General features: G+C 45.2%; 1 protein-coding gene across 1 annotated transcript; it reads right to left on the reverse strand.

The window, feature by feature from the left end:
• Positions 1-1,289: 1,289 nt before the first annotated feature.
• LOC115481732 (nicotinamide N-methyltransferase-like) lies at positions 1,290-22,686 on the reverse strand. Its single transcript, XM_030221082.1, has 3 exons — positions 22,508-22,686; positions 8,296-8,503; positions 1,290-2,153 (listed from the first exon to the last, which is right to left on the reverse strand). Exons 1-3 carry the CDS (start codon positions 22,659-22,661, stop codon positions 1,724-1,726), a joined length of 792 nt encoding a protein of 263 aa, XP_030076942.1. The 5' UTR covers positions 22,662-22,686; the 3' UTR covers positions 1,290-1,723.
• Positions 22,687-24,088: the final 1,402 nt, after the last annotated feature.

Raw genomic sequence — 24,088 nt, forward strand, 5'->3', positions numbered from 1 at the left:
CACAGATCCAGCAGACTGCTAAAACCTTTCTTTTCTTTCTCTATAATAACACTAAAATCCATCTCTTCGTTTCTGAGCACACTACCAAAAGCCCAAATCTACATTCTTATCATCTCATGCTTAGATTACTGCAACTTGCTTCTCACAAGTCTCCCACTAAACCATCTCCCTCCCTTTCAATCTGTTAAAAATTCTGCTGCCCGACTTATATTCCACCAGTGTCATTATGTTCACATTAGCTTTCTCTTCAAGTGACTTCATTGGCTCCCTATCCATTTCCGCATATAGTTCAAACTCCTCTTACTGACTTACAAGTGCATTCACTCTGTAACTCCCCAGTACCTCTCCACTCATGATCTCTCCCTACATTCCTCCCTGAGAACTCCATTTATCGGGTAAATCTCTCTTATCTATATCCTTCTCCTCCACTGCTAACTCCAGACTCTGTTCCTCTTATTATGCTGCATCATATGCCTAGAATAGACTTCCTGAGTCAGTAAGTCAAGCTCCAGCTCTGGCTGTCTTCAAATCTAGGCTAAAAGCCCACTTTTTTGAGGCTGCTTTGCCTTCCTAAATCCTATTCACTTGTTTGTTTGTTTATTTATTTATTTATTGCATTTGTATCCCACATTTTCCCACCTTTTTACAGGCTCAATGTGGCTTACAATACATCATGAATGGTGGAAATATATTAGAAAATAAATAGACATTTAGTGCTACAAAAGAATCTTGAGTAACATGATAATGATAAGACATGATAGTAATATAACAAGCAAATATTATAAGACTGATCTGAGTATTTGTGGAGGAGTGGTGTATGTTCACATTTGTTGATCTTTGTGGTATGTCTTATTAAAGAGATGGGTCTTCAGTAGTTTGCGGAAGTTGGTTAGTTCGAAAATCAATTTTAAGTTGCGTGGTAGTGCGTTCCATAACTGTGTGCTCAAGTAGGTAAAGTTTGATGCATGTATTAGTTTATATTTTAGACCTTTGCAGTTGGGGAAGTGCAGATTAAGGAATGTGCGGGATGATCTTTTAGCATTACAGGGTGGTAAGTCTATCAGGTCTGACATGTAGGCTGGTGCTTCTCCACGAATGATTTTGTGAACTAGAGAGCATATTTTGAACGTGATGCGTTCTTTAAGTGGGAGCCAGTGTAGCTTTTCTCGTAGGAGCTTAGCGCTTTCATATTTTGTTTTACCGAATATAAGTCTGGCTGCAGTGTTCTGGGCTGTTTGAAGTACCAATGTCTGTTTTATCATTCCTACCACAATTTGTCTTGAATAGATTGTAAGTTCTGTCAAGCAGGGACTGTCTCTTACATGTTTAGTGTAGTGCTATAGAAATGATAAGAAGTAGCAGTAACAGTAAAGTACACACTAGAACAGTTGGAATGCCCAGGACCCGCCCAAGCCCCTCCCACATGAACATCCCTATTGCAGTTATGTGTTAGACAATTTATGTGCTTACTTTACAGAAAAGGGTCATAGCTTATACTCATAACTGTAAATTAGTACAAATTAATGTTTGTTAAGACCAATTATTAATAGCTATTCCCAGTTAAGCAATTACATTCCATGTGCAAGTGGTAATATTCTATAACTCTGCTCAGCATTTATAGAACTATGGGGTAAGAGTATCTGGAAACAGAGTCTACCAGCTGGATGAGGTCTGCACTCTGTTATCCCATGTTCCAGGAGGCAGGAAATGGGGTTTGACCAGGTTATGGTTTCTTGCGGGCACAAATGAAAAAGTGGCCATAATAATTTGCCAGAGATATGGGAACTGGATTAGTGTGAGGCTGGGTGATCAGCTGCAGGAGCTCATAACCTGATTCAGGTATTGCTTTCTCCAGAAACTCTTTGTGCAAAGGAAAAACAGAGAATTTGTTCTGGCCGACCGTGTAAACACTAGAACCTAGTACTCCCCCCGTTACTAAATACCCTCCTGGTTTCAGCAATGATGAGATATTTTTCAGAACACAACAGAAAGAGTCCTTGTCCGTGCAAGCAGCTTGCAAACACAGAAATGAGAGCAGGCAATCTGCTGCTGGCAGCACCAGGGGTTCCAGTGGGTTGCTCTTGGTGACATCACACTTGAGAACATGTTTGACTGTTGCTCTTACTTTGGCTTCCTTCTCAGTCCACTTATTCCTACGAAAGAAAAGAATCTTTATTCAAATCATCTTCATGCCAGATTAGGGAATTAATGCGAATAGCTGATGCAGGCAAATTGCAGGCAGACACTGGGTAAATAACAAAGATATCTTACTACAACTTTGCAATACAGGGAGTGGCCCTCATAATGTTGGCATTGAACCAAACTGCTGGTTTTTTGTGGTGCAGGAGGTTTGTACTGATGACTATCCATCTTATTTTCAAAGGAGATCGCCGACCATCATCCGACACAAATCGGGAGATGGCCGGCCATCTCCTGAAGCCAGCCAAATCGGTATAATCGAAAGCCGATTTTGGCTGCCCCAAACTGCAGTCCATCACGGGGATGAATAAAGTTCACAGGGGCGTGTCAGAGGTGTAGTGAAGGCGTGACTGGGGCATGTTTATTGGCCGAGGAGAGATGGTCGTCCTTGGCCGATAATGGAAAAAAGAAGGGTGTCCCTGGCTATTTCTTTTTACATTTTTTAGAAGTGCCCCCTAGGGTGCCCGGTTGGTGTCCTGGCATGTGAGGGGGACCAGTGCACTACAAATGCTGGCTCCTCCCATGACCAAATGCATTAGATTTGGCCGGGTTTGAGATGGCCAGCCTCGGATTCCATTATGGGCGAAAACCGAAGCTGGCCATCTCAAACCCGGCCATCTCTGACATTTGGGTGGCCCCAACCGTATTATCGAAACGAAAGATGGCTGGCCATCTCATTTCGAAAATACGGTCGGCCCATTTGGAGATGGGTGCCCTTAGAGATGGGCGTCCCCGATCAAAAATGCCCCTCAATATCTATCTAAAAAAAAACTTAGAGGGGCAACTGAGAGGGCAAAAACTGTACAACAGGCATGTATGCTGTTCAAACGTCCCATCCTGGACGCCCAGGCCAAACATATTCCGCAAATTAGAAAAGAAAGACGAAAGTCCAAGAGACAGCCGGCGTGGTTGAAAAGTGAGGTGAAGGAAGCTATTAGGGCTAAAAGAAACACCTTCAGAAAATGGAAGAAGGAACCGTCTGAAAATAACAAGAAGCAGCATAAGGAGTGTGAAAGCAAATGCAAGGCGCAGATAAAGAAGGCCAAAAGGGATTACGAAAAAAAGATAGCATTAGAGGCAAAAAAAACATAGTAAATTTTTTTTTCAATATATCAAAAGCAGGAAGCCGGAAAAAAAATCGGTTGGGCCGCTGTATGACTGAGGGGTAAAAGGGGCGATCAAGGAAGACAAAGATGTAGTGGAGAAATTAAATGAATTCTTTGCTTCGGTCTTCACCGAGGAAGATTTGGGTGGGATACCGGTGTCGGATATGGTATTTCAAGCGGACAAGTCAGAGAAACTTACTGAATTCACAGTAAACCTGGATGACGTAATGGGGCAATTCAGCAAACTGAAGAGTAGTAAATCTCCTGGACCGGATGGTAGTCATCCTAGAGTACTGATAGAATTGAAAAATGAGCTGGCAGAGCTACAGTTAGTGATATGCAACTTATCCTTAAAATCGAGCGTGGTACCGGAAAATTGGAGGGTGGCTAATGTAACGCCGATTTTTAAAAAAGGTTCAAGGGGAGATCTGGGAAATTATAGACCGGTGAGTCTGACGTCAGTGCCGTGGAAAATGGTAGAGGCTATTATGAAAAACAAAATTACAGAGCACATCCAAGGATATGGATTACTGAGACCAAGTCAGCACGGCTTTTGTGTAGGGGAAATCTTGCCTGACCAATTTACTTCAATTCTTTGAAGGAGTAAACAAACATGTGGACAAACGGGAGCCGGTTGATATTGTGTATCTGGATTTTCAAAAGGCGTTTGACAAGGTACCTCATGAAAGGCTACAGAGGAAATTGGAGGGTCATGGGATAGGAGGAAATGTCCTATTGTGGATTAAATACTGGTTGAAGGATAGGAAACAGAGAGTGGGGTTAAATGGGCAGTATTCACAATAGAGAAGGGTAGTTAGTGGGGTTCCTCAGGGGTTTGTGCTAGGACCGCTGCTTTTTAATATATCTATAAATGATTTAGAGATGGGAGTAACTAGCGACAGGATTGTGAACAATTACAGAAGGACCTTACGAGACTGGGCGGCTAAATGGCAGATGATGTTTAATGTGAACAAGTGCAAGGTGATGCATGTGGGAAAAAAGAACCCGAATTATAGCTACGTCATGCAAGGAGTTACGGACCAAGAAAGGGATCTGGGTGTCGTCGTTGATAATACACTGAAACCTTCTGCTCAGTGTGCTGCTGCGGCTAGGAAAGCGAATAGAATGTTGGGTATTACTAGGAAAGGTATGGAAAACAGGTGTGAGGATGTTATAATGCTGTTGTATCGCTCCATGGTGCAACCGCACCTTGAGTATTGTGTTCAATTCTGGTCGCCGCATCTCAAGAAAGATATAGTAGAACTGGAAAAGGTGCAGCGAAGGGCGACTAAAATGATAGCGGGGATGGGACGACTTCCCTATGAAGAAAGACTAAGGAGGCTAGGACTTTTCAGCCTGGAGAAGAGACGGCTGAGGGGAGACATGATAGAGGTATATAAAATAATGAGTGGAATGGAACAGGTGGATGTGAAGCGTCTGTTCACGCTTTCCAAAAATACTAGGACTAGGGGGCATGCGATGAAACTACAGTGTAGTAAATTTAAAGAAAATCGGAGAAACTCTTTCTTCACCCAACGCATAATTAAACTCTGGAATTCGTTGCTGGAGAATGTGGTGAAGGCGGTTAGCTTAGCAGAGTTTAAAAAGGGGTTAGATGGTTTCCTAAATGACAAGTCCATAAACCACTACTAAATGGACTTGGGAAAAATCCACAATTCCAGGAATAACATGTATAGAATGTTTGTACATTTGGGAAGCTTGCCAGGTGCCCTTGGCCTGCATTGGCCGCTGTCGTGGACAAGATGCTGGGCTCAATGAACCCTTGGTCTTTTTCCAGTGTGGCATTACTTATGTACTTATGTACATATGAAGAAAGGCTAAAGAGATTAGGGCTCTTCAGCTTGGAAAAGAGCTGAGGGGGAATATGATTGAAGTCTATAAAATCCTGAGTGGTGTTGAATGGGTAAAAGTAAATCGATTGTTCACTCTTTCAAAAAGTACAAAGACCAGAGGACACTCAATGAATTTGAATGGATATGCTTTTAAAACAAATAGGAGGAAATATTTGTTCACTCAAAGAATAGTTAAGCTCTGGAACTCACTGCTGGAGGATGTGGTAAGAGCAGTTAGCATATTTGGGTTTAAAAACAATTTGGACAAGTTCCTGGAGGAAAAGTCCATAGTCTGCTATTGAGATGGACAAGGGGGAAGCCACTGCTTGCTCTGGGATTGGTAGCATGGAATGTTGCTACTAATTGGGTTTTTGCCAGGTACTTGTGACCTGGATTGGCCACTGTTGGAAGCAGGATACTGGGCTAGATGGACCATTGGTCTGAGTAAGTATGGTTATTCTTATGTTCTTATGTCCTGAGTAACCATGGCTTTGGTCTTCTTAATAGTAAGAGCTACCTCATTCATTGAAACCCAATTCATAATAACCAAAAACTGTCAAATAGAAAAGCATGCTGTGGTCCATGTGTAGTATGCATAGATATATATTTACAAAATTATGCATAGAGGGGCATAATCGAACGGAAACGCCTATCTCCATGGGCGTTTATCTCCGAGAACGGGTCCGTGAAGGGGCGGGCCGAACCGTATTTTCGAAAAAATGGACGTTTTTGAGCTGGGTGTTTGTTTTTTTTAGCGATAATGGAAACTAAAAACGCCCAGCTCAAAAATGTCCTAATCCGAGCCATTTGGCCATGGGAGGGGCCAGGATTCGTAGTACACTGGCCCCCCTGATATGCCAGGACACCAACTGGGCACCCTACGTCAGTGCGGTGGACTTCAGAAAAAGCTCCCACATGCATAGCTCCCTTACCAAGGGTGCTGAACACCCAACCCCCCTCCTCCAAAACCCACAAATGTACAACACTACCATAGCTCTTAGGGGTGAAGGGGGCACCTTCATGTGGGTACAGTGGGTTTTGGAGGCCTCCCATTTACCAGCACAAGTGTTACAGGTGTGGGGGGGGGGGAGGGATGGGCCTGGGGCCACCTGGCTGAAGTGCACTGCGGTACCCACTAAAAGTGCTCCAGGGACCTGCATACACGCAGGCCTCTAGGACTGGTTGCTGCTGTATAAGTACATAAGTACATAAGTAGTGCCATACTGGGAAAGACCAAAGGTCCATCTAGCCCAGCATCCTGTCACCGACAGTGGCCAATCCAGGTCAAGGGCACCTGGCACGCTCCCCAAACGTAAAAACATTCCAGACAAGTTATACCTAAAAATGAGGAATTTTTCCAGTCCATTTAATAGCGGTCTATGGACTTGTCCTTTAGGAATCTATCTAACCCCTTTTTAAACTCCGTCAAGCTAACCGCCCGTACCACGTTCTCCGGCAATGAATTCTAGAGTCTAATTACATGTTGGGTGAAGAAAAATTTTCTCCGATTCGTTTTAAATTTACCACACTGTAGCTTCAACTCATGCCCTCTAGTCCTAGTATTTTTGGATAGCGTGAACAGTCGCTTCACATCCACCCGATCCATTCCACTCATTATTTTATACACTTCTATCATATCTCCCCTCAGCCGTCTCTTCTCCAAGCTGAAAAGCCCTAGCCTTCTCAGCCTCTCTTCATAGGAAAGTCGTCCCATCCCCACTATCATTTTCGTCGCCCTTCGCTGTACCTTTTCCAATTCTACTATATCTTTTTTGAGATACGGAGACCAGTACTGAACACAATACTCCTTGGCACACCAGTACTGAACACAATAACCTTGGCACACCAGTTGACACCTGAAGACTAATCTCTACGAAAACGTCCTTTATTGGAATAACCGCCTCTACTCACAGTTAACTGCAGATCAGAGGTTGTGCCCCACTGGCAACGAGTCTCCCTGGTATTGAGATGAGCAGTAGGTCAGAACTGGCAGAATGCTGTACAATGCCCTCATTCAGCCACATTCAAGGGAAGAACTAAGTTGTCTAACGTGGCTAACACAGGAAAGGGAACTAAAACTGGCTTACAAAAATGGCCACTACCGCATGGACTACAACAGGAAACACAACATGGCACACTCTGACCTAGTAGGCAGGGGGAAAAGCACCATGGGAGAAGAGCCTACCAACTACCAACATTGTGAGACTGTAACACAAGCTAATGAAATCACGGAGCCAATACCCTACACCCACCACAATGCAATGCTGATGTGACCCTGTACTGCACCCGAGAGCCACTTCTGACCCAGGGAAAGGCTGTGACAGGATCGAACACATTCTGCTGTCATGGAGTTGGGTACGGCATTTGAGGCTGGCATACAGGCTGGGAAAAAAGTTTTTAAAGTGGGTTTTTTTGGGTGGGAGGGGGTTAGTGACCACTGGGGGAGTCCGGGGAGGTCATCCCCGATTCCCTCCAGTGGTCATCTGGGCAGTTGGGGCACTTTTTGGGGACTTGTTCATGAAAAAAAAGGGTCCAAAAAAAGTGACCCAAAATCACGGTAAAAACGCCTTTTTGTTTTCGATTATCAGCTAAAGACGCCCATCTCTCCTCGGCTGATAACCACGCCCCAGTTCCGCCTCCACCACGCCTCCGACACGCCCCCGTCAACTTTATTCGTTTCCGTGATGGAGTGCAGTTGGAAACGCCCAAAATTGGCTTTTGATTATACCGATTTGGGCGCCTTTGCGAGACAAACGTCTATCTCCCGATTTAGGTCGCACTATAGACGTTTTTCTCTTTCGAAAATAAGCTGGATAGCCTCCCCAGTCCCTGTACTGGGAATCCTTATACTCAATCTGGGTAAAGCTATACCTGAACAGGTCATACAGAATGCATTAAAAAAATATCTATCTATCTATCTATCTATCTATCTATCTATCTATCTATCTATCTATCTATCTATCTATCTATCTATCTATCTATCTATCTATCTATCTATCGGAGGTGCAAATTTATATGTGCTTATTTCTAGCATTAAATACTGCTTCAAGTACAGAAGGGGTTTTTAAAATTGTTCTTGTACTGTGTGTTTCTCAGGATGCTAATGAATTGTGTTGCATATCTACATGTCTCCATACCTGTCGCCTTCCAGCTCACATGCAAGTTTCACCTCTGTACTCCAGTCAAATGCCCCTGGCTCCTCCTTCAGCCATGCCTCCAACTCCTGCCGATTTTGGTCTGAGTAATCAGTGGCAATGATTTCTCTGAAGGACTCACAGGCTGAGAGGAATGTGTAGATGGAGGCACCAGAGCCAATATCTATCAGGATGTCCCCCTGTACACCATCTGGTTTAGAAAAATTAAAATAGAAAGTTCTACAAAAGAGTTTTGAATCAAGGCCGCTGAAAGACTGAACCGGGCCTGGGGTGGGGCCACTGCCACCCCCCAAGTTGCCGATTGCTGCCACCCCCACATCGCTGTCACTGCTGCCCCCCCCCAATCGCTGCCACCCCCCCCCCCCCCATCACTGCTGCTGCTGCAATATCTTGGCTGGCAGGGATCCCAGGCCCCGCCAGCAGAGGACATCTTCTTCCTCCAGTGCTGACTGCCTGCCCCTGCAGCTGCTTTTCCTCAGGACATGCTCGGTTTCAGAAGAGCAGCGCTGGAGGAAGCTCCAGGTCCTCCCCTGCCTCCAAGGGGAGGCCTGACGCTGGAGTTTTCTCTCTCCTGCTTCTGTCAGTACGCGATCACTTGGGTCCCGTCAGAAGCAGGAGAGAGAGAGAGAGAGAGAGAGAGAGACTCTGGCACCAGGCCCCTCTTGGGGGCCCGGACCCAGGGAATTCCCCCCCCCCCCCCCGCCCCCCTCTCTTCAGTCTTCTTTTGAAAACATTCCCTAAAACTCACTGAGGATGTTATGGTTAGTTTTAGAGTGGTTTTGGACCTGTAGGCTATATGAAAGTTAGATTAAATTAGGCTGCACTTCATAGCTGTTCAAACTAGGTCTGAACTGTATTTTTAAAATAATTAAATTGTCAGCATTATTGATCCAAGTTGCTGTACCAAAGAGCACTACAATGTGGAGCTTGACTGTTACTCTAGGTGATATAATGGGACAGAAGAATCATGATGCATTAGGTGATCTGGGTACATCCAAGGACAAGACAACCTAAGCCCAATTATGCCTGCCCATGAAGGTGGTCAGAGGGTAGATCTGCAGAGACTCTGCTTTAACGGATCTATCAGAGAATGGGTTGTGTATGCTTAAACTGACTAGGTCTTTGCACCAATCCCCATGACTTAATCCACATTAAGCTGGACCAATCATGGAATGCTAAGCTCCATTACTTCCATTTTATCCTGTCAACAGTCAATGACAAGACATACCATTAATGACTAAGGAAGCAAATCCTATATAACATGGAATTTCCTGGGTATTAGCCAGAATAAGAGAGAGAGAGAGAGAGAGAGAGAGAGAGAGAGAGAGAGAGAGAGAAGTTTGGAGAGTGAGTGAGTTGGAGTATGTGAAAGAACATAATAACATAGTAACATTGTAATATAATAAGTGATGGCCAGGGGCGTAGCTACGGGTGGGCCTGATTGGGCCCAGGCCCACCCAATTTCAGCTCAGGCCCGCCCAAGCGTGCACACACTGCAGCAGAAACGGCACCCACTCTGGCTCAGCTGATCTCTCCAGACTCGCAGCGGCGAACTGGCAGGCGGCGGTAGTAAAAGCATAAAGTAGCCAGGCTCCTCGACTCCGTTCTTCGCTTCCCTGCCCTCTCTGCGTCCCGGCCACCCGCCCGAAAGGAAATGACATCAGAGGAATCCTCTGATGTCATTTCCTTTCGGGCGGGCGGCCGGGACGCAGAGAGGGCAGGGAAGCGAAGAACGGAGTCAAGGAGCCTGGCTGCTTTATGCTTTTACTACCACCAGTTCGCCGCTGCGACTAGAGATGGAGGGAAGGAACTGGAAGCCATTTAGAAAATCTCTGTCTACTCCCCCGCGCGGCCGTCGCCATTCACTCAAATCACAGCAAGCAAACCTGTGAGCTGCTGCCTGCATCCACGTTGTCGTTCTTTATTGTTGGTAAGCAGAGGGTGGTGAGCAGAGGGAAGGATGGGACTGGGAGGGGTGGGGAGCAGAGGGAAAGAGCAGAAGATGGATGGGACTGGGAGGGGTGGTGAGCAGAGGGAAGGAGCAGGAAATGGATGGGACTGGGAGGGGTGGTGAGCAGAGGGAAGGAGCAGGAAATAGATGGGACTGGGAGGGGTGGTGAGCAGAGGGAAGGAGCAGGAGATGGATGGGACTGGGAGGGTGGTGAGTACAGAGTATGGGGAATGGGGGACTAATGAAGTGGGTGAAAGATGGGGGAGGAATTTAGGAGACTGGGTAAGGGAGAGACAGAGGGGGGAATGGGAGTGCTGGAGAGGGAATGAGAGGGAGATGGTCAAAGGGGAGAGAGGAGCATCGATGGACATGGAGGGGAGGACAGGGCCCAGGGAGAGAGGAGAAATTGCTGGACATGGAAAGGAGGGCAGGGGAGAGAGGAGGGTTGCTGGACATGGGTGGACGGAGGGGAGGGCAGGGAGAGAATTGTTGGACATGGATGGAGGGGAAGGAAGGAAAGACAGGAAGGAGGTGCACATGGATGGAGGGTAGAAAGAAGAAATTCTGGACATGGATGTAGGGGAGGGAAGACAGAGGAAGGAGATGCACATTGATGGAGGGGAAGGGAGAGAGAAGAAATGCTGACATGGATGGAGGGGAGGGAAGAGAGAGGAAAGAGATGATATGAGGGAAAAGGAAGAGAGGAGGAAAAACTGCACATGGATGGGGAAAACAGGCAGAAGCTGGATCCACTGGACAGTCAAGTCTGCGGAGGACCCAGCTTTTACTTACAGATGTAGAGCAAGAAATGAAGAAGAAAGGAGGAAAATAAAGAAATAAATGGAAAGGAAGCCCTGGAAACAGAGTTAAGAGGACAGATAGCAGCAGAATCAGATACTGGGCCAGCATGATCAGAAAAATAAAGTCATCAGATAACAAAGGTAGAAAAAAAATCATTTTATTTTCATTATAGTGTTGGAATATGTCCACTTTGAGAATCAGGTGCTCAACATTAAACGTTTATATTTATTCACTTATTTGTGGCATTTTATCCCACATTAAACATGAATTAGATTGGAACCTGGGATCATTTTTTTTTTCCTGGAGAGAGTAATGCATTGCCTCCTCCCCCCCCCCAGGCTCTCTCCCCGGCTATAGCCAGCTCTGCAATTTGGAGGGGAGGTGGGGGGGGGGGGGGGGGCGCAGAGGTGGACCGGGGAGAGAGCCTGTTGTTAAACATTTACCAGCAAACCATGGTCTAGTGCCCACCCATCCAACCTGTTGGCCCACCCAAAAATTGACTTCTGGCTACGCCACTGAGTGATGGCAGATAGATTTGAATAGCCTGGAGTGGGCTTTTGGATGGTCTCCAACCCAGCAGAGGGACTAGAAAGATGTGCCATTGAGAACAATGTCTCACCAAAGGGGGGAGGAAGGATCTCTTCCTGCAAAGAGGTGATAAACTTCTATTCAAATTAAGCTAACATCAGAAATGTTGCTACAGTGAAATTCTGTTTTTAAATCAGGTTCTTTTTAGAGCAGTACTGGCCTAACAGCAGGTAGCATAATGTCTAAGTCCATTCAAGCAAACAGAGGATAAGTTAAAATAAATATGTGGTATTGACTCTGTGTGGAAACATCACACATAACATCTTGCTGAGATAAAGAGATAGCAAGTTTCTCATATTTCTTTAATCAGAACTTAATTAAATTTGTCAATTAATCTATATAACTATTAATTTGAGCTAAATAAAAGCCATATTTTAATTCCCCCCCAAAAGTTGAATTCACTGTGAACAACTCTTGCTTATATAAGTCTTAACATTAAGGGGGTATACAGGTACCGCCTAATAAGGTATAAACAAATCTTCTAACAATTAGTGGAAAATGCGGGCAACGAAAGATCAATTTTGAGAGGATCTGTTCTGTAAATAACCTTTTTTTAGTGCTGTAGCACTGGATGCAGGACAGCAAACAGAAAAGACGAAGCTGAACACACACACACACACACACACACACACACGAGATAAAGAGCACAATGTTATGGTTCAGTTTAAAACACAGTAAGTCTTAGAAGCAGGAAGTGAATTCTGTATACTAAAAACAGCACATTGCAGAATATTTTAAATCATTGGTTAGGAATTTTTATGTAGAATCATTCACAGATGGATGTGAATCATTGAGAGATGTAGGGAGGAAATAGGAACAATATTTATCCCCATAGGTGGTAGGTGGCCCAACTGTTTGGGGAGGCTAAAGGGGGTGGGGTTAGGGGTGGGGTCAGGGGTAGAGCTTAAATCCATAATTGTCTGATAACACGCAGAAAAAATAAATAAATAAAAATAAAAGTCACAATTAATACCTTTAATTAAATTTAGATATTAGATATGTATCATATGTCAAAGAATAAAGTGGTTGCTCAAAGCATATTCTAACCACAATCGCTCAACTGCAAAACACTATGCACAACTTTGTCCAAAAACACACTCAGAACCTTACTGTATCATAAATATTACACTGGGCAGACCTAATACACCAATATACCACCCATATGGAAAATGCAGACCGTCAACAAAATGAAACAAGGGATCATATCATCACAGTTCTCATGTAGAGCCACAAAACACCCTAATTCATGTTTAATGTGGGATAAAATGCCATAAATAAGTAAATAAATAAACTTTTAATGTTGAGCAGCTGATTCTCAAAGTGGACATATTCCAAACACTATAATGAAAATAAAATGATCTTTTCTACCTTTGTTGTCTGGTGACTTTTTCTGATCATGCTGGCCCAGTATCCGTTCTGCTGCTACCTGTCCTCAGTGCAGGTCAGGAAGTCATCCTCCTTAAATATCTCCCTGGCAACTCAGGACACCTCCAGCCAACCCCCCTGCTTTCCCAGCAGTAAGGTAAACCAATTTCTACAACTGCTAGAGGGCTTCACTGCAGCTCCTGCTGTGAGGATGGAGGTAAATCAACAATTTAATCCCCTCAGAGCAGCTGGACTCCACAGCTGATCCATTATGCTGCAGCAGGGGGCAGGCTTAGCCTCTCCAAGCCTCTTATACCGGGCGCCTATGTTTATCCCTCACTGGCAAGAAGGAAAGCTTGAAATCAGCTTGCTGGTTGGTTTTGACTGCCTTACACTCTATGAGTGAGCAGCTTAGGGGCCCTTTTACTAAGCCGCATAGAGGAGCATAATTGAACACGAACGCCCATCTCCATGGGCGTCTATGTCCGAGAACGGGTAAGTGAAGGGGCGGGGCAGACCGTATTTTCGAAAGAAATGGGCGCCCATCTTTTTTTTCGATAATACGGTTTGTGCTGGGCAAATACATCGGATTTGTGCGGATTTGAGCTGGGTGGTTTCGTTTTTCAACGATAATGGGAACCAAAAGCGCCCAGCTCAAAAACGAACAAATCCAAGGCATTGGGTTATGGAAGGGGCCAGGATTCATAGTGCACTGGTCCCCCTCACATGCCAGGACACCAACCGGGCACCCTAGGGGGCACTTGTAACAATTAAAAAAAAAGTAAAATACCTCCCAAGTCCATAGCTCCCTTCCTTTGGGTGCTGAGCCCCTCAAATCTCCCCCAAAACCCACTGCCCACAAATATACACCATTACCATAGCCCTTATAACTGAAGGGGGGCACCTACATGTGGGTACAGTGGGTTTTGGGAGCGGTTTGGAGGGCTCCCATTTACCACCACAAGTGGAACAGGTGGGGGGGGGGGATGGGCCTGGGTCCACCTGGCTGATGTCCACTGCACCCACTAACAACTGCTCCAGGGACCTGCATACTGCTGTGATGGAGCTGGGTATGACATTTGAGGCTGGCATACAGGTTGGAAAAAAAGTTGTTAAAGTTGTTTTTTTTTTAATGGAAGGGGGTTAGTGACCACTGGGGGAGTCAGGGGTGGTCATCCCCAATTCCTTCTTGTGGTCATCTGGGCAGTTGGGGCACTTTTTGGGGGCTTGTTCATGAGAAAAAAGGGTCCAGAAAAAGTGACCCAACTTCTCGCTAAAAACGCATTTCTTTTTTCCAATATCGGCCGAAGGCGCCCATCTCTCCTCGGCCGATAAACATGCCCCAGTCCCACCTTCACCATGCCTCCGACATGCTCCCGTCAACTCTGCCCGTTTTTGCGACAGATTGCAGTTGAAGATGCCCAAAATCGGCTTTCGATTATACCGATTTGGGCGCCTTTGTGTGATGGGCGCCCGTCTCCTGATTTGGGTCAAAATATGGGCGCCCATCACTTTCAAAAATAAGGCTGATAAGCATCTACGCGTGGTCAACGCATTCCAATTTGGAGCTACTGTCCGGCTACCGCGTGGCCCTTGCGGTAATTTCATTTTTGATGCGTGTCCTCTATGAACGTCCGCAAGTTATTTTTTTATTTTCTGATGTGCATAGCGGACACACATCAAGTGACTTTCTATGCTTGTAGGTCATTACTACCTGGTTAACGTGTGACACCTTACCGCTGTAAGTCAATGGCTGGCGGTAAGGTCTCAGACCCAAAATGGACGCGTGCCAATTTTGACTTTGCCACACGTCCGTTTTCGGCAAAAATTTTAAAAAAGCATTTTTTACAAGCGCTGAAAAATGAATTTGCGCGCACCCAAAACCCGCACCTACACTAGCGCAGGCCATTTTTAAGCACACCTTAGTAAAAGGACCCCATAGTAATTTGAAGCAATGTAAAGAGACATTGACTACTAGCATTCAAAAGCTGGCAGAGCTGATAGAGTTGTTACTCTGATGTTCTGTCTGGGAACCCAGAAAAATGATTTGGAAAGTAAATTAGAGACAATGATCAAGGCCTTTGTTACCTTTGAAGAAGAGAATACACACTTAAGACATAAAGCAAACAAGGTCCCTATTCTCTTAGAAGGATTTCTTTTTAATTAAAAGAGAATAATAGGCATTCCATTGAACATTTGACATTACTTAGGAATACTGGCAGAGGTGAAGTATCCACTGTTGATGGTCTCTGTGAGGAAGATGTTCATTCAGTTGCAGAATTGTGTGATTGGAATAAGCCGGGATGTATAGGCTTATAGAATGAATATGAATGCAGTGGCATTCCAGTTTCAATGCCAGAGGAGAAGGGTAGTGTAGGAACACTGACCCTTTCTGGTAAAAGTACAGAGTCTTTTACTTTGGTTACGGAATTCAAAAATGCATGGGACAAACACAAAGGAATCCTATTTAGAAGGAACGGATCCAAAGAAGTTTAGCAGAGATTAGGTGGCAACGCCGGTAATTAGGAAACAAAGCCAGTCCTGGGCAGACTTCTATGATCTGTGCTCTGATCGTGGCTAGACATATTCAGCTTCAAAAGTTGGAGAACAAGGCCAGTGTTGGACAAACTTCTATGGTCTTTGCCCTGATCTTGGCTGAATAGACTTGGAGGGTCTGGGGTGGAGCTTTTCAGGGGCTTTGATGACAACTTCAGAAATTTTAGAACAAGGACAGTGCTGGGCAGACTTCCACGGTCTATGCCCTGAAAATGGCAAGGACAAATTAAGATCAGGTATACACATATGAAGTATCACATACCTTATGTAATGAGTTTATCTTGTTGGGCAGACTGGATGGACCATACCGGTCTTTATCTGCCATCATCTACTATGTTACTATGTTCTTGTCCTCCCACAAAGGTAAGCAGGGATAGAAAGAATACCTCTGCTCACGCACAAGTAGGGAAAGGACCAAAGAGAGAATGCCTGGAGAATTCTTGAGAGGTTTGGGGAAGCTGAGAGAGAACAGGTGAAAAAGAGGAAAGGAACAGTGATTTCCCCTAGGGAGACTTGCCAGCTTATTTCCGAAAGAGAAGGATGCCCATCTTTTGACACAAATCGGGAGATGGGCGTTCTTCTCCCGCGGGCGCCCAAATCGGTATAATCGAAAGCTGATTTTGGGCGCCCCCAACTGCAGTCCATCGCGGGGACGAACAAAGTTCACGGGGGCGTGTTGGAGGCGTAGCAAAGGCGGGACTGGGGCGTGTTTATTGGCCGAGGAGAGATGGGCGTCCTCGGCCGATAATGGAAAAAAGAGGGGCGTCCCTGGCGAGAATTTGGTCCGTTTTATTTGGTCCCTTGTTTTTTAGGTCCAAGTCATAAAAAAGTGCCCGCATTGCCCAGAGGACCACCGGAGGGAATCAGGGATGACCTCCCCTGACTCCCCCAGTGGTCACTAACCCCCTCCCACCCTAAAAAAACAACTTTTAAAACTTTTTTTGCAAGCCTCTATGCCAGCCTCAAATGTCATTCTCAGGTCCATCGCAGCAGTATGCAGGTCCCTGGAGCAGTTTTACTGGGTGCAGTACACCTCAGGCAGGTGGACCCAGGCCCCCCTACCTGTTACACTTGTGGTGGAAAATGAGAGCCCTTCAAAACCCACCAGAAACCCACTGTACCCACATGTGGGTGCCCCCCTTCACCCCTTAGGGCTATGGTAGTGGTGTATAGTTGTGGATAGTGGGTTTCGGGGGACTCAGCACTGAAGGTAAGGGAGCTATGTACCTGGGAGCAATTTGTGAAGTCCACTGCAGTGCCCCCTAGGGTGCCCTGGCATGTGAGGGGGACCAGTGCACTACGAATCCTGGCCCCTCCCACGACCAAATGCCTTGGAGTTATTCATTTTTGAGATGGACGCCCTCGGTTTCCATTATGGCTGAAAACCGAGGGCGCCCATCTCTACAGCCAGCGATCTCATCATTTGACCCAAATGTTGAGATTTGGGCGCCCCCAACCGTATTATCGAAATGAAAGATGGATGCCCATCTCATTTCAAAAATACGATTGGCCCCGCCCCTTCGCAGTGCCGTCCTCGGAGAAGGGCGCCCTTAGAGATGGGCATCCCAGATTGAAAATGCCCCTCTTGATTGCAGAAGTGACGATGGTGAACTAGAGACCAAAGGTAACTATTTCCAGTGCTAAGTGTAGACAGAATGAAGGGAATCAAACAGAATCTGTCTTTGCTGATATGTTTCACAAGACAGATCTGAATGATATTGCAGTGATTTCAAAAGGCCTCCATATAGCAAGCTCAAGATAAATATGGATTTTGTGATTGTGTAAAAGAGTTCTTTTGCCTGCACGCAGCTAAATATACTGGGGCCAATATTCAGACCAAGGGAGGGAGTTGGGCTGCCTCCTGTGGTCAGCGCTGAGCAGTGGCGTAGCAAGGGCAGGGCGGTGGTCCACCCCGGGTGCATGCCGCTGGGGGGGGGGGGGGTGTAGGCTCTGCTGGTTCCCTGCTCCCTCTGCCCTGGAACATTCCTGTTCCGGGGCAAAGGGAGCAGGGAACCAGCGGAACCGACAACCCCCAGTGGTGTGCACAAGGCAGGCAAGAATGCACTCGGGGGGGGGGGAGGGGGACTTGGGTGATGCGCCGAGGGGGGGGGGTTGATGCGCCGAGGGGGGGTCATGCTGCACTCGGGGGGGGGGGGTGCACAATGGCGAACCACCCCAGGTGGCAGCCGCCTTCGCTACGCCACTGGTGCTGAGTCTGGATATTCAATGCTGGGCTGTTTCTGATGACCAGCATTGAATATCCAGTTTATTTTGGGCTGGTTTCAACTTGACAGGCTAAGTCAATATTCAGCACTGTCCAGTTGAGTTGGAACCAGCCAAAGATATATCTACTGTTGACGTGGCCACATTTGGCCACCAACCTTAGCCAGCGAAGCACTGAAAATCAGCGGATAGCCAGTTATATCACGTGGTATAACCAGCTATCTACTAAGCACAAACCAGAAATATTCAACAGGCGACAGCTGGCTATTTCCTGCTGAATATTGCTGGATAGCCGGCTAAATGCCATTTAACTGGCCAGGTGCCATACCTAGCCAGTTAAATGGTTTTGAATATCGGGTGAATTGTATATACGTATATTTTTTGCAGTTAGGAATGTAGGTTAATAATAGAATAGTTAATGTCTTTCAGGAAAATTATGTAACAAGAAAATGGACATTGCATCTCATTATTAAGCTAATATCCTAATGTGACTTGTGGTCATACATCGCAAGTCATGTTAGGGCCAAAAAGCATGGTACAATAACTCCAGCTAAAAGCTGTGGTTATTTTACTGACCAATCTGCGACCTGATGCTCCCGGGCTGCAGATCTGGGTCCCCCTCCAATGTCCGTATTCCTCCCCAGGCCTGCCCATTCCCCTTGTGCCTTCTGATAGCTTCTAATTGGTGGTCCAGGGAGGTCTGAGGGGAGGGTCATTCCAGGGGGTCTTCTGACCAGGGGTTTTCGGGCAGGAGCGATACCCAATTGCTCTTGCCCACTCTAGATACCATGTCCAATGACGCCTCTAGCAGAAGTCTTGTGGCATAGTAAAAGGACCCCATTATGATTTATTGGGGTTTAAATTTATTCCATACTTGTATGAACATAATACCAGGTAGAAGTCTATATCTATTAACTTATTTATAGCATTGCTTCAAATTTCAGTTTATAAGCAATATCTTTTTATTCTATTAAGACTGAATTTATTTTAATTAAAGTTTCTTTCTTTTAAAAGATGTCTTTTTTCATTTCTTTAGAAGAAGTGATAACACATTCAAGTGATTTTTCTTTTAATTTTAGAACAAAGGTAAACAGCAACAGACAGTTTTAAACATCGTGAGACATGCTTTGTGTTTTATTTATTTATTTATTATCTCATTTGTACCCCACAGTTTCCCAACAATGTCAGGCTCAATGTGGCTTACAGTGCACCACAGAGGCAAGTGCCAATGTAGCAAAATGAAACTAATACAGCAAATCTACAAGTGATAATGGGGAAGAATAGGAATGGATGGGGATAGAGGGCAAGCTGGTAGGGAAGGGAATATGTCCAAATGTCTTTAGTTTGGTGTGCGTCCAGCAGTGGAGTCGCTGGGAGAACCAGCAGGGTAGGCATTTCTGAATAACATGGTCTTCAGTGATTTCCGGAATGTTGGATGATCTGCAATGGTTCTGATGGACCTTGGTAAAGAGTTGTAAGTGATCTAACTGCCTTGCAAACTGGAATTTATTTAACAAATTGATAACATTGGCTAACTATTTCAGCCACATAAATTTCTCCACTAGAGAAGGTATTTTAGTATAGTAAAAAAATAAACTACAGATGAGTTGATGTGACCTTCATTATCCTTTCTGTAATTGGTTGTGAGTATGACACTTTATAAAGGATTCCATCATGACTTATTCCTGTTTTTTTAAATGCAGTTTATCATAGTCAATGTTTGTTATTTACTATACTTTCATCTTTAAGACTTCTATTTAAGGAATGTCCATATTCTTTGAGTATTTGAATTATGTATCCTTTCCTCATTCTAAGTTAAATACATTGTTGAACATACTGATCATTGTACACATGGCCCCAAATTCTATGTAGCGCAGTCTAAGTTGCGCGTTCAAAACTGTGCTTATTCTGTTTTGCACACGCAACTTAATTGGCTTAACAAGCCAATCAGTGCCGATAATTGCCACTTAACAGGAAATTATTGCCATTAAATGGCTGTAATTAGAATTTATGCGCACAACTTTCTAAGCATGGTCTATAAAGTGATGCAAGTAAATTCTAAGACACGGATCTGAAAAGGGGGCATGGACATGGGAGGGGCATGGACAGGTTGTGGGTGTTCCTAGAATTTATGTGCAGTGTTATAGAATTTGCCCGTTCTACCCGTAACCTAGGCATCAACATTTACTCCAGGTTTTAGTTGGCGTAAATGGCCGCAACTAAATACAGGCACATGAAATGGGTGGTGAACGTATTCTATAAACTATGCCTAAATCAGGGGCGTAGCCAGACTTCGGCAGGAGGGGGATCCAGAGCCCAAGGTGAGGGGGCACATTTTAGCCCCCCCAGGCGCCGCCGACCCCCCGCCATTGCCGACCCCGCCGCAGCCACTACCACCAACTTTGCCCCCCCCCTGCCGATGACCCTCTCAACCCCCCTCCCGCCGCCAACCCGACATCGCCTACCTTTGCTGGCGGGGGACCCCAACCCCCGCCAGCCAAGGTTCTCTTGTTCTCAGAAAAGGCTTCCTTTTCTAACGTCCTGCACGAAACGTACAGGACGTCAGAAACAGATGGAAGCCTTTTGCGAGAAGAAGTGGATCTCAGCTGATGGGGGTTGGGGTCCCCCGCCAGCAAAGGCAGGCGACGGCGACAGCGGGTTGACGGCGGGAGGGAGGTCGAGAGGGTCGTTGGCAGGGGGTCCAGGGCCAAATCTACGGGGGCCCAGGCCCCCCTGGCCCCATGTAGCTACGCACTGGCCTAAATGTAGGCGTATTCTATAAACTGCACATAATTTCAGGTGAAATTTATAGAATACGCCTAGGCGTATTATCTTCGGCACTGATTTTTTAGGCGTCATAAATAGAATCTAGTCCATGATGGGCTAGATTCTATATAGGTTGCCCAAAAGATTGCCATTGAAAAAGTGCTATTCTATAAGCCACGCTTAAGCATGGTTTATAGAATAGCTCTTATGCCCGGGAATCGTGCCTAACTTTATTTATTTAATTATTTATGGTTCATTTCTACCCCACATTTTCCCACAAATGCAGGCACAATGTGGCTTACATTAATTATAAAAGAAGAGAAGTACAATACATGAATTTTACAGAAGAATGAACCGAGCAAACCGATCAAATTGTTATTTAACCACGTGCATACAAAAAGGATTCATCAAAGACAATCAGCTTCTTTTCAGAGAAAGTTGTTTGTGACCCCTGAGGCAGGTGCTTTGGCACCGAAACACAGACCGTGTTGGGTCCTTGATATGAATATTCTGAATAAACTGCTCTTTGATATTATCTCCCTATTGGTTTGTACATTTGTCAGCCTCTACTTTTGCTGTTTTGTTTTGAAGAGACAGTGTAAGGCATAAGCAAAGATGGAACATACTATCCTAGTCTTCCCTTCCTCATTCCTTTCTTCATCATAACCATCCCCATTTCCTTATCTATCTTCATTACTCCTTCCCATGTTAATTAACATATACTTAAAGCATTCTATGATTATGTTACATTATAGTTCTTAATATTCTTCTTAATGAATCTAATAATTGTAATTCTGTTAGCTATGTAAGCCGCATTGTTCCTGCTTCTGTGGGAAAGTGCGGGGTACAAATGTAATAATAAATAAATAAATAAATAAATAAACATAGAGGTGTCCTTTTACCAAGCTGCGGGAAAAAGGGCCCTGCGCTAGCAGCGGGGGCCATTTTTCCCATGTGCCAGGGCCCTTTTTACTGCAGAGGGTAAAAGGATCCCAGGCACACATGGCCATGCTTTAAGAGAATTCTTACCGCATGGCCATGCGACTGCAGCCCTTACTGCCACCCACTTAGGCGGTGATAAGGGCTTCTGCACTAAGCCAGCGGTAACCGGTCAGAACGTGGTGATGCCCGATTACTGCCAGGTTATGCTGTACAAGCCATTTCTGGGGGGTTTCTTTTTCCCTCAGAATTGGCACACACTTGGCGTGGGACTACCGCCGGTGGCCGCATTGGCCAGGCGGTAGTCCTGACAGAGCGAGTGGTAAGCCCACGTTGGGCTTACAACCGCTCTGTAAAAGGGCCCCATAGATAGGTAAGAGAGTAAGAGGAGTTAGAAAATAAGGTGACTAACTTAAAGAAAGTTGCAGATGAGGTCAGAGAGATGATTAAATGTTATTTCAGCTAGGGTAGGAGTAGATAAATGTGTCATATGACTAATCTGGTACTAGGAGACATCCCTAGCTGAAAGTTCCTATAAGATCTGCTGGACGTAGAAACGTCCCTGAGTGTTTTCACCCATGTCAGGAGTTGCTAGAGGATGTATCAATTCAAATCCTGAATAAACTCTTCATTAGTAAAGTATTTTTCTAGGAAAAACTTCAATGCAGCCCAGAATATAGCTAAAAAACTAACATAAATTATTCTAACATCCTAATTTTCAAGTACAGCTTTTCACTTTAGTATTGCTCTGCCCTGGCCCAATGTCCATGTAAAAATGCCACCAGTACTGACATTTGCATTTAAAAATGAAACTGAGTGTGCACACATACACAAATATATATAGTTCCTTCGAGCAGGGACTGCCCTTCTTTATTAAACTGTACAGCACTGCGTAACCCTAGTAGCGCTCTAGAAATGTTAAGTAGTAGTAGTAGTAGTAGTAGTAGTAGAATCTTTAACTGAAACACTTCTAATCTTGCAAAGGTAAGAGATAGAACGACCCACCTGAGGTGAATGTTTTAAACAAATTCTTTAGGATGAACTGCAGGTAGCCATCAGAAAAGAAAAGCCCTATTCCATCACCATGGTATGCCTCCAGATAGTCCTTGGGATTAAAATGCTCCTGGTAATTTGTAGTGGTGTTGAAGTCTGATTCCATTTTGTCCTTTCAGAGTCTGTTGAAACGCTGTACCTCTGCTCTTCAGCCTGCCTCTCTTTATAATGAGAACATTTAAATATCCAGCAGCCCTTCCGCTACAGTTTAGTCAAATGTGGGGCATTCAGATAGCTTATGACACATGTCAACGTAAACATGGATTGCAGACATCTGACTTTAATTTGTGGGCTGTCAACTGGAGGCAGTGGCAAATCGTATACCTGTGTTGACTCTAAATCAAGGCCATTAATATGACTTTTCTTAGTTATAAAAATTTCCTAAAACCTTCCAATTCTCATTCATATGACATTCTGGTCCTGATTTTCTAACAGGATGCATATGTGGGTTCCAAAAGGGCCTCTGTTAATCCATTTTATACAGACAATGTAAGTGTTTATTAGCCTTTATAAAATTGGGTCCCAGATATTGTCCCTAGAAATGGCTATATGATACCATATGTTAGAACGTGTCATATGTACTTATCCACCGTGGAGGAATATTATAAAAAGGTCATATCTGTATAAATATGAAGAGAGAGAGAGAGAGAGAGAGAGAGTTGGAATGGGCAAATAGGGAGTCAGAGGTCAGATGCTAGACAAGGAGGGGAGAGAGTAGGGAAGGTGCTAAGACTTGAAGATGGGGCTGATGCTGGGGTTGGGGGCTAAAGCAGAGGATAAGCATAGGAAAAGGCAGGGGGCTGAAAATGGCAGATGCTGGGGATATGGGTGGGAGAAGAGGGCTAGGTTGGGAGAAGGGGACTAGGAAGAGGCAAGAAGGGAAATGATCTATGGGTGTCTCTAATGTTTAGCGCACCCACAATTTTTGCATGCGCTAAAAAAGTGAGCGCGCCTTAGTAAAAGATGCCCCAAATCCTAGGTGATGCAATTCACTCTTCCCTTGGCTCTAGCCACTGTTGTTTTAACAGCAAGTCAAGTCTACTTAAGCAAGATTGTCTTGAATGCAAGAAAAGATTCTCTTCTCAGCTAGAAAGGTCAAAGTTCATTGGTACATGGGGTCCTAGGCACCATAAATCTCCCAAGCTTGTGCCTGCAATGTTTTCTCTGGCTATACAAACAGTTTTTTTCAGAGAGGCTCAGAACATAGTTATTTTGATGGGGCACCAGTGCAGACGCACTAATCCGTCCTTGCAACTCCTCAGAGTACCTGTCTGATTACACATAGGACAGGAACAGTGTCTCTGAATAGCTGTTACTCCAAGTCTTCACTGTCCTGATCAGAAGTCCGAGTCCATCCAACCAGATGCGTAGTCAGGTTGAGGGGCAGGAGGAGCAGAGAATGGACTGCCGACGGCACTGGCGCATATTTTAAAAGCTACAGGTCGTGTGAAAAATCCATTTGGGGGAGCGGCTGCTCCCCTGGTGACCCACCTAGCTACATCTCTGCATCCAACCAACCTGCTCAGTGGTCCA

This window comes from Microcaecilia unicolor, chromosome 12 (assembly GCF_901765095.1).
Source record: "Microcaecilia unicolor chromosome 12, aMicUni1.1, whole genome shotgun sequence".
Taxonomy (NCBI): Eukaryota; Metazoa; Chordata; class Amphibia; order Gymnophiona; family Siphonopidae; genus Microcaecilia; species Microcaecilia unicolor.

What these genes read in the sequence shown, in the direction of transcription:
- LOC115481732 (XM_030221082.1), bottom strand. Translation starts at nt 22,661, where the DNA reads ATGGAATCAGACTTCAACACCACTACAAATTACCAGGAGCATTTTAAT. An exon ending in GTTTAAAACATTCACCTCAG is followed by an intron (nt 8,504 to 22,507) that starts GTGGGTCGTTCT and finishes TTTCTAAACCAG; the next exon opens with ATGGTGTACAGGGGGACATC. An exon ending in TGTGAGCTGGAAGGCGACAG is followed by an intron (nt 2,154 to 8,295) that starts GTATGGAGACAT and finishes TTTCTTTCGTAG; the next exon opens with GAATAAGTGGACTGAGAAGG.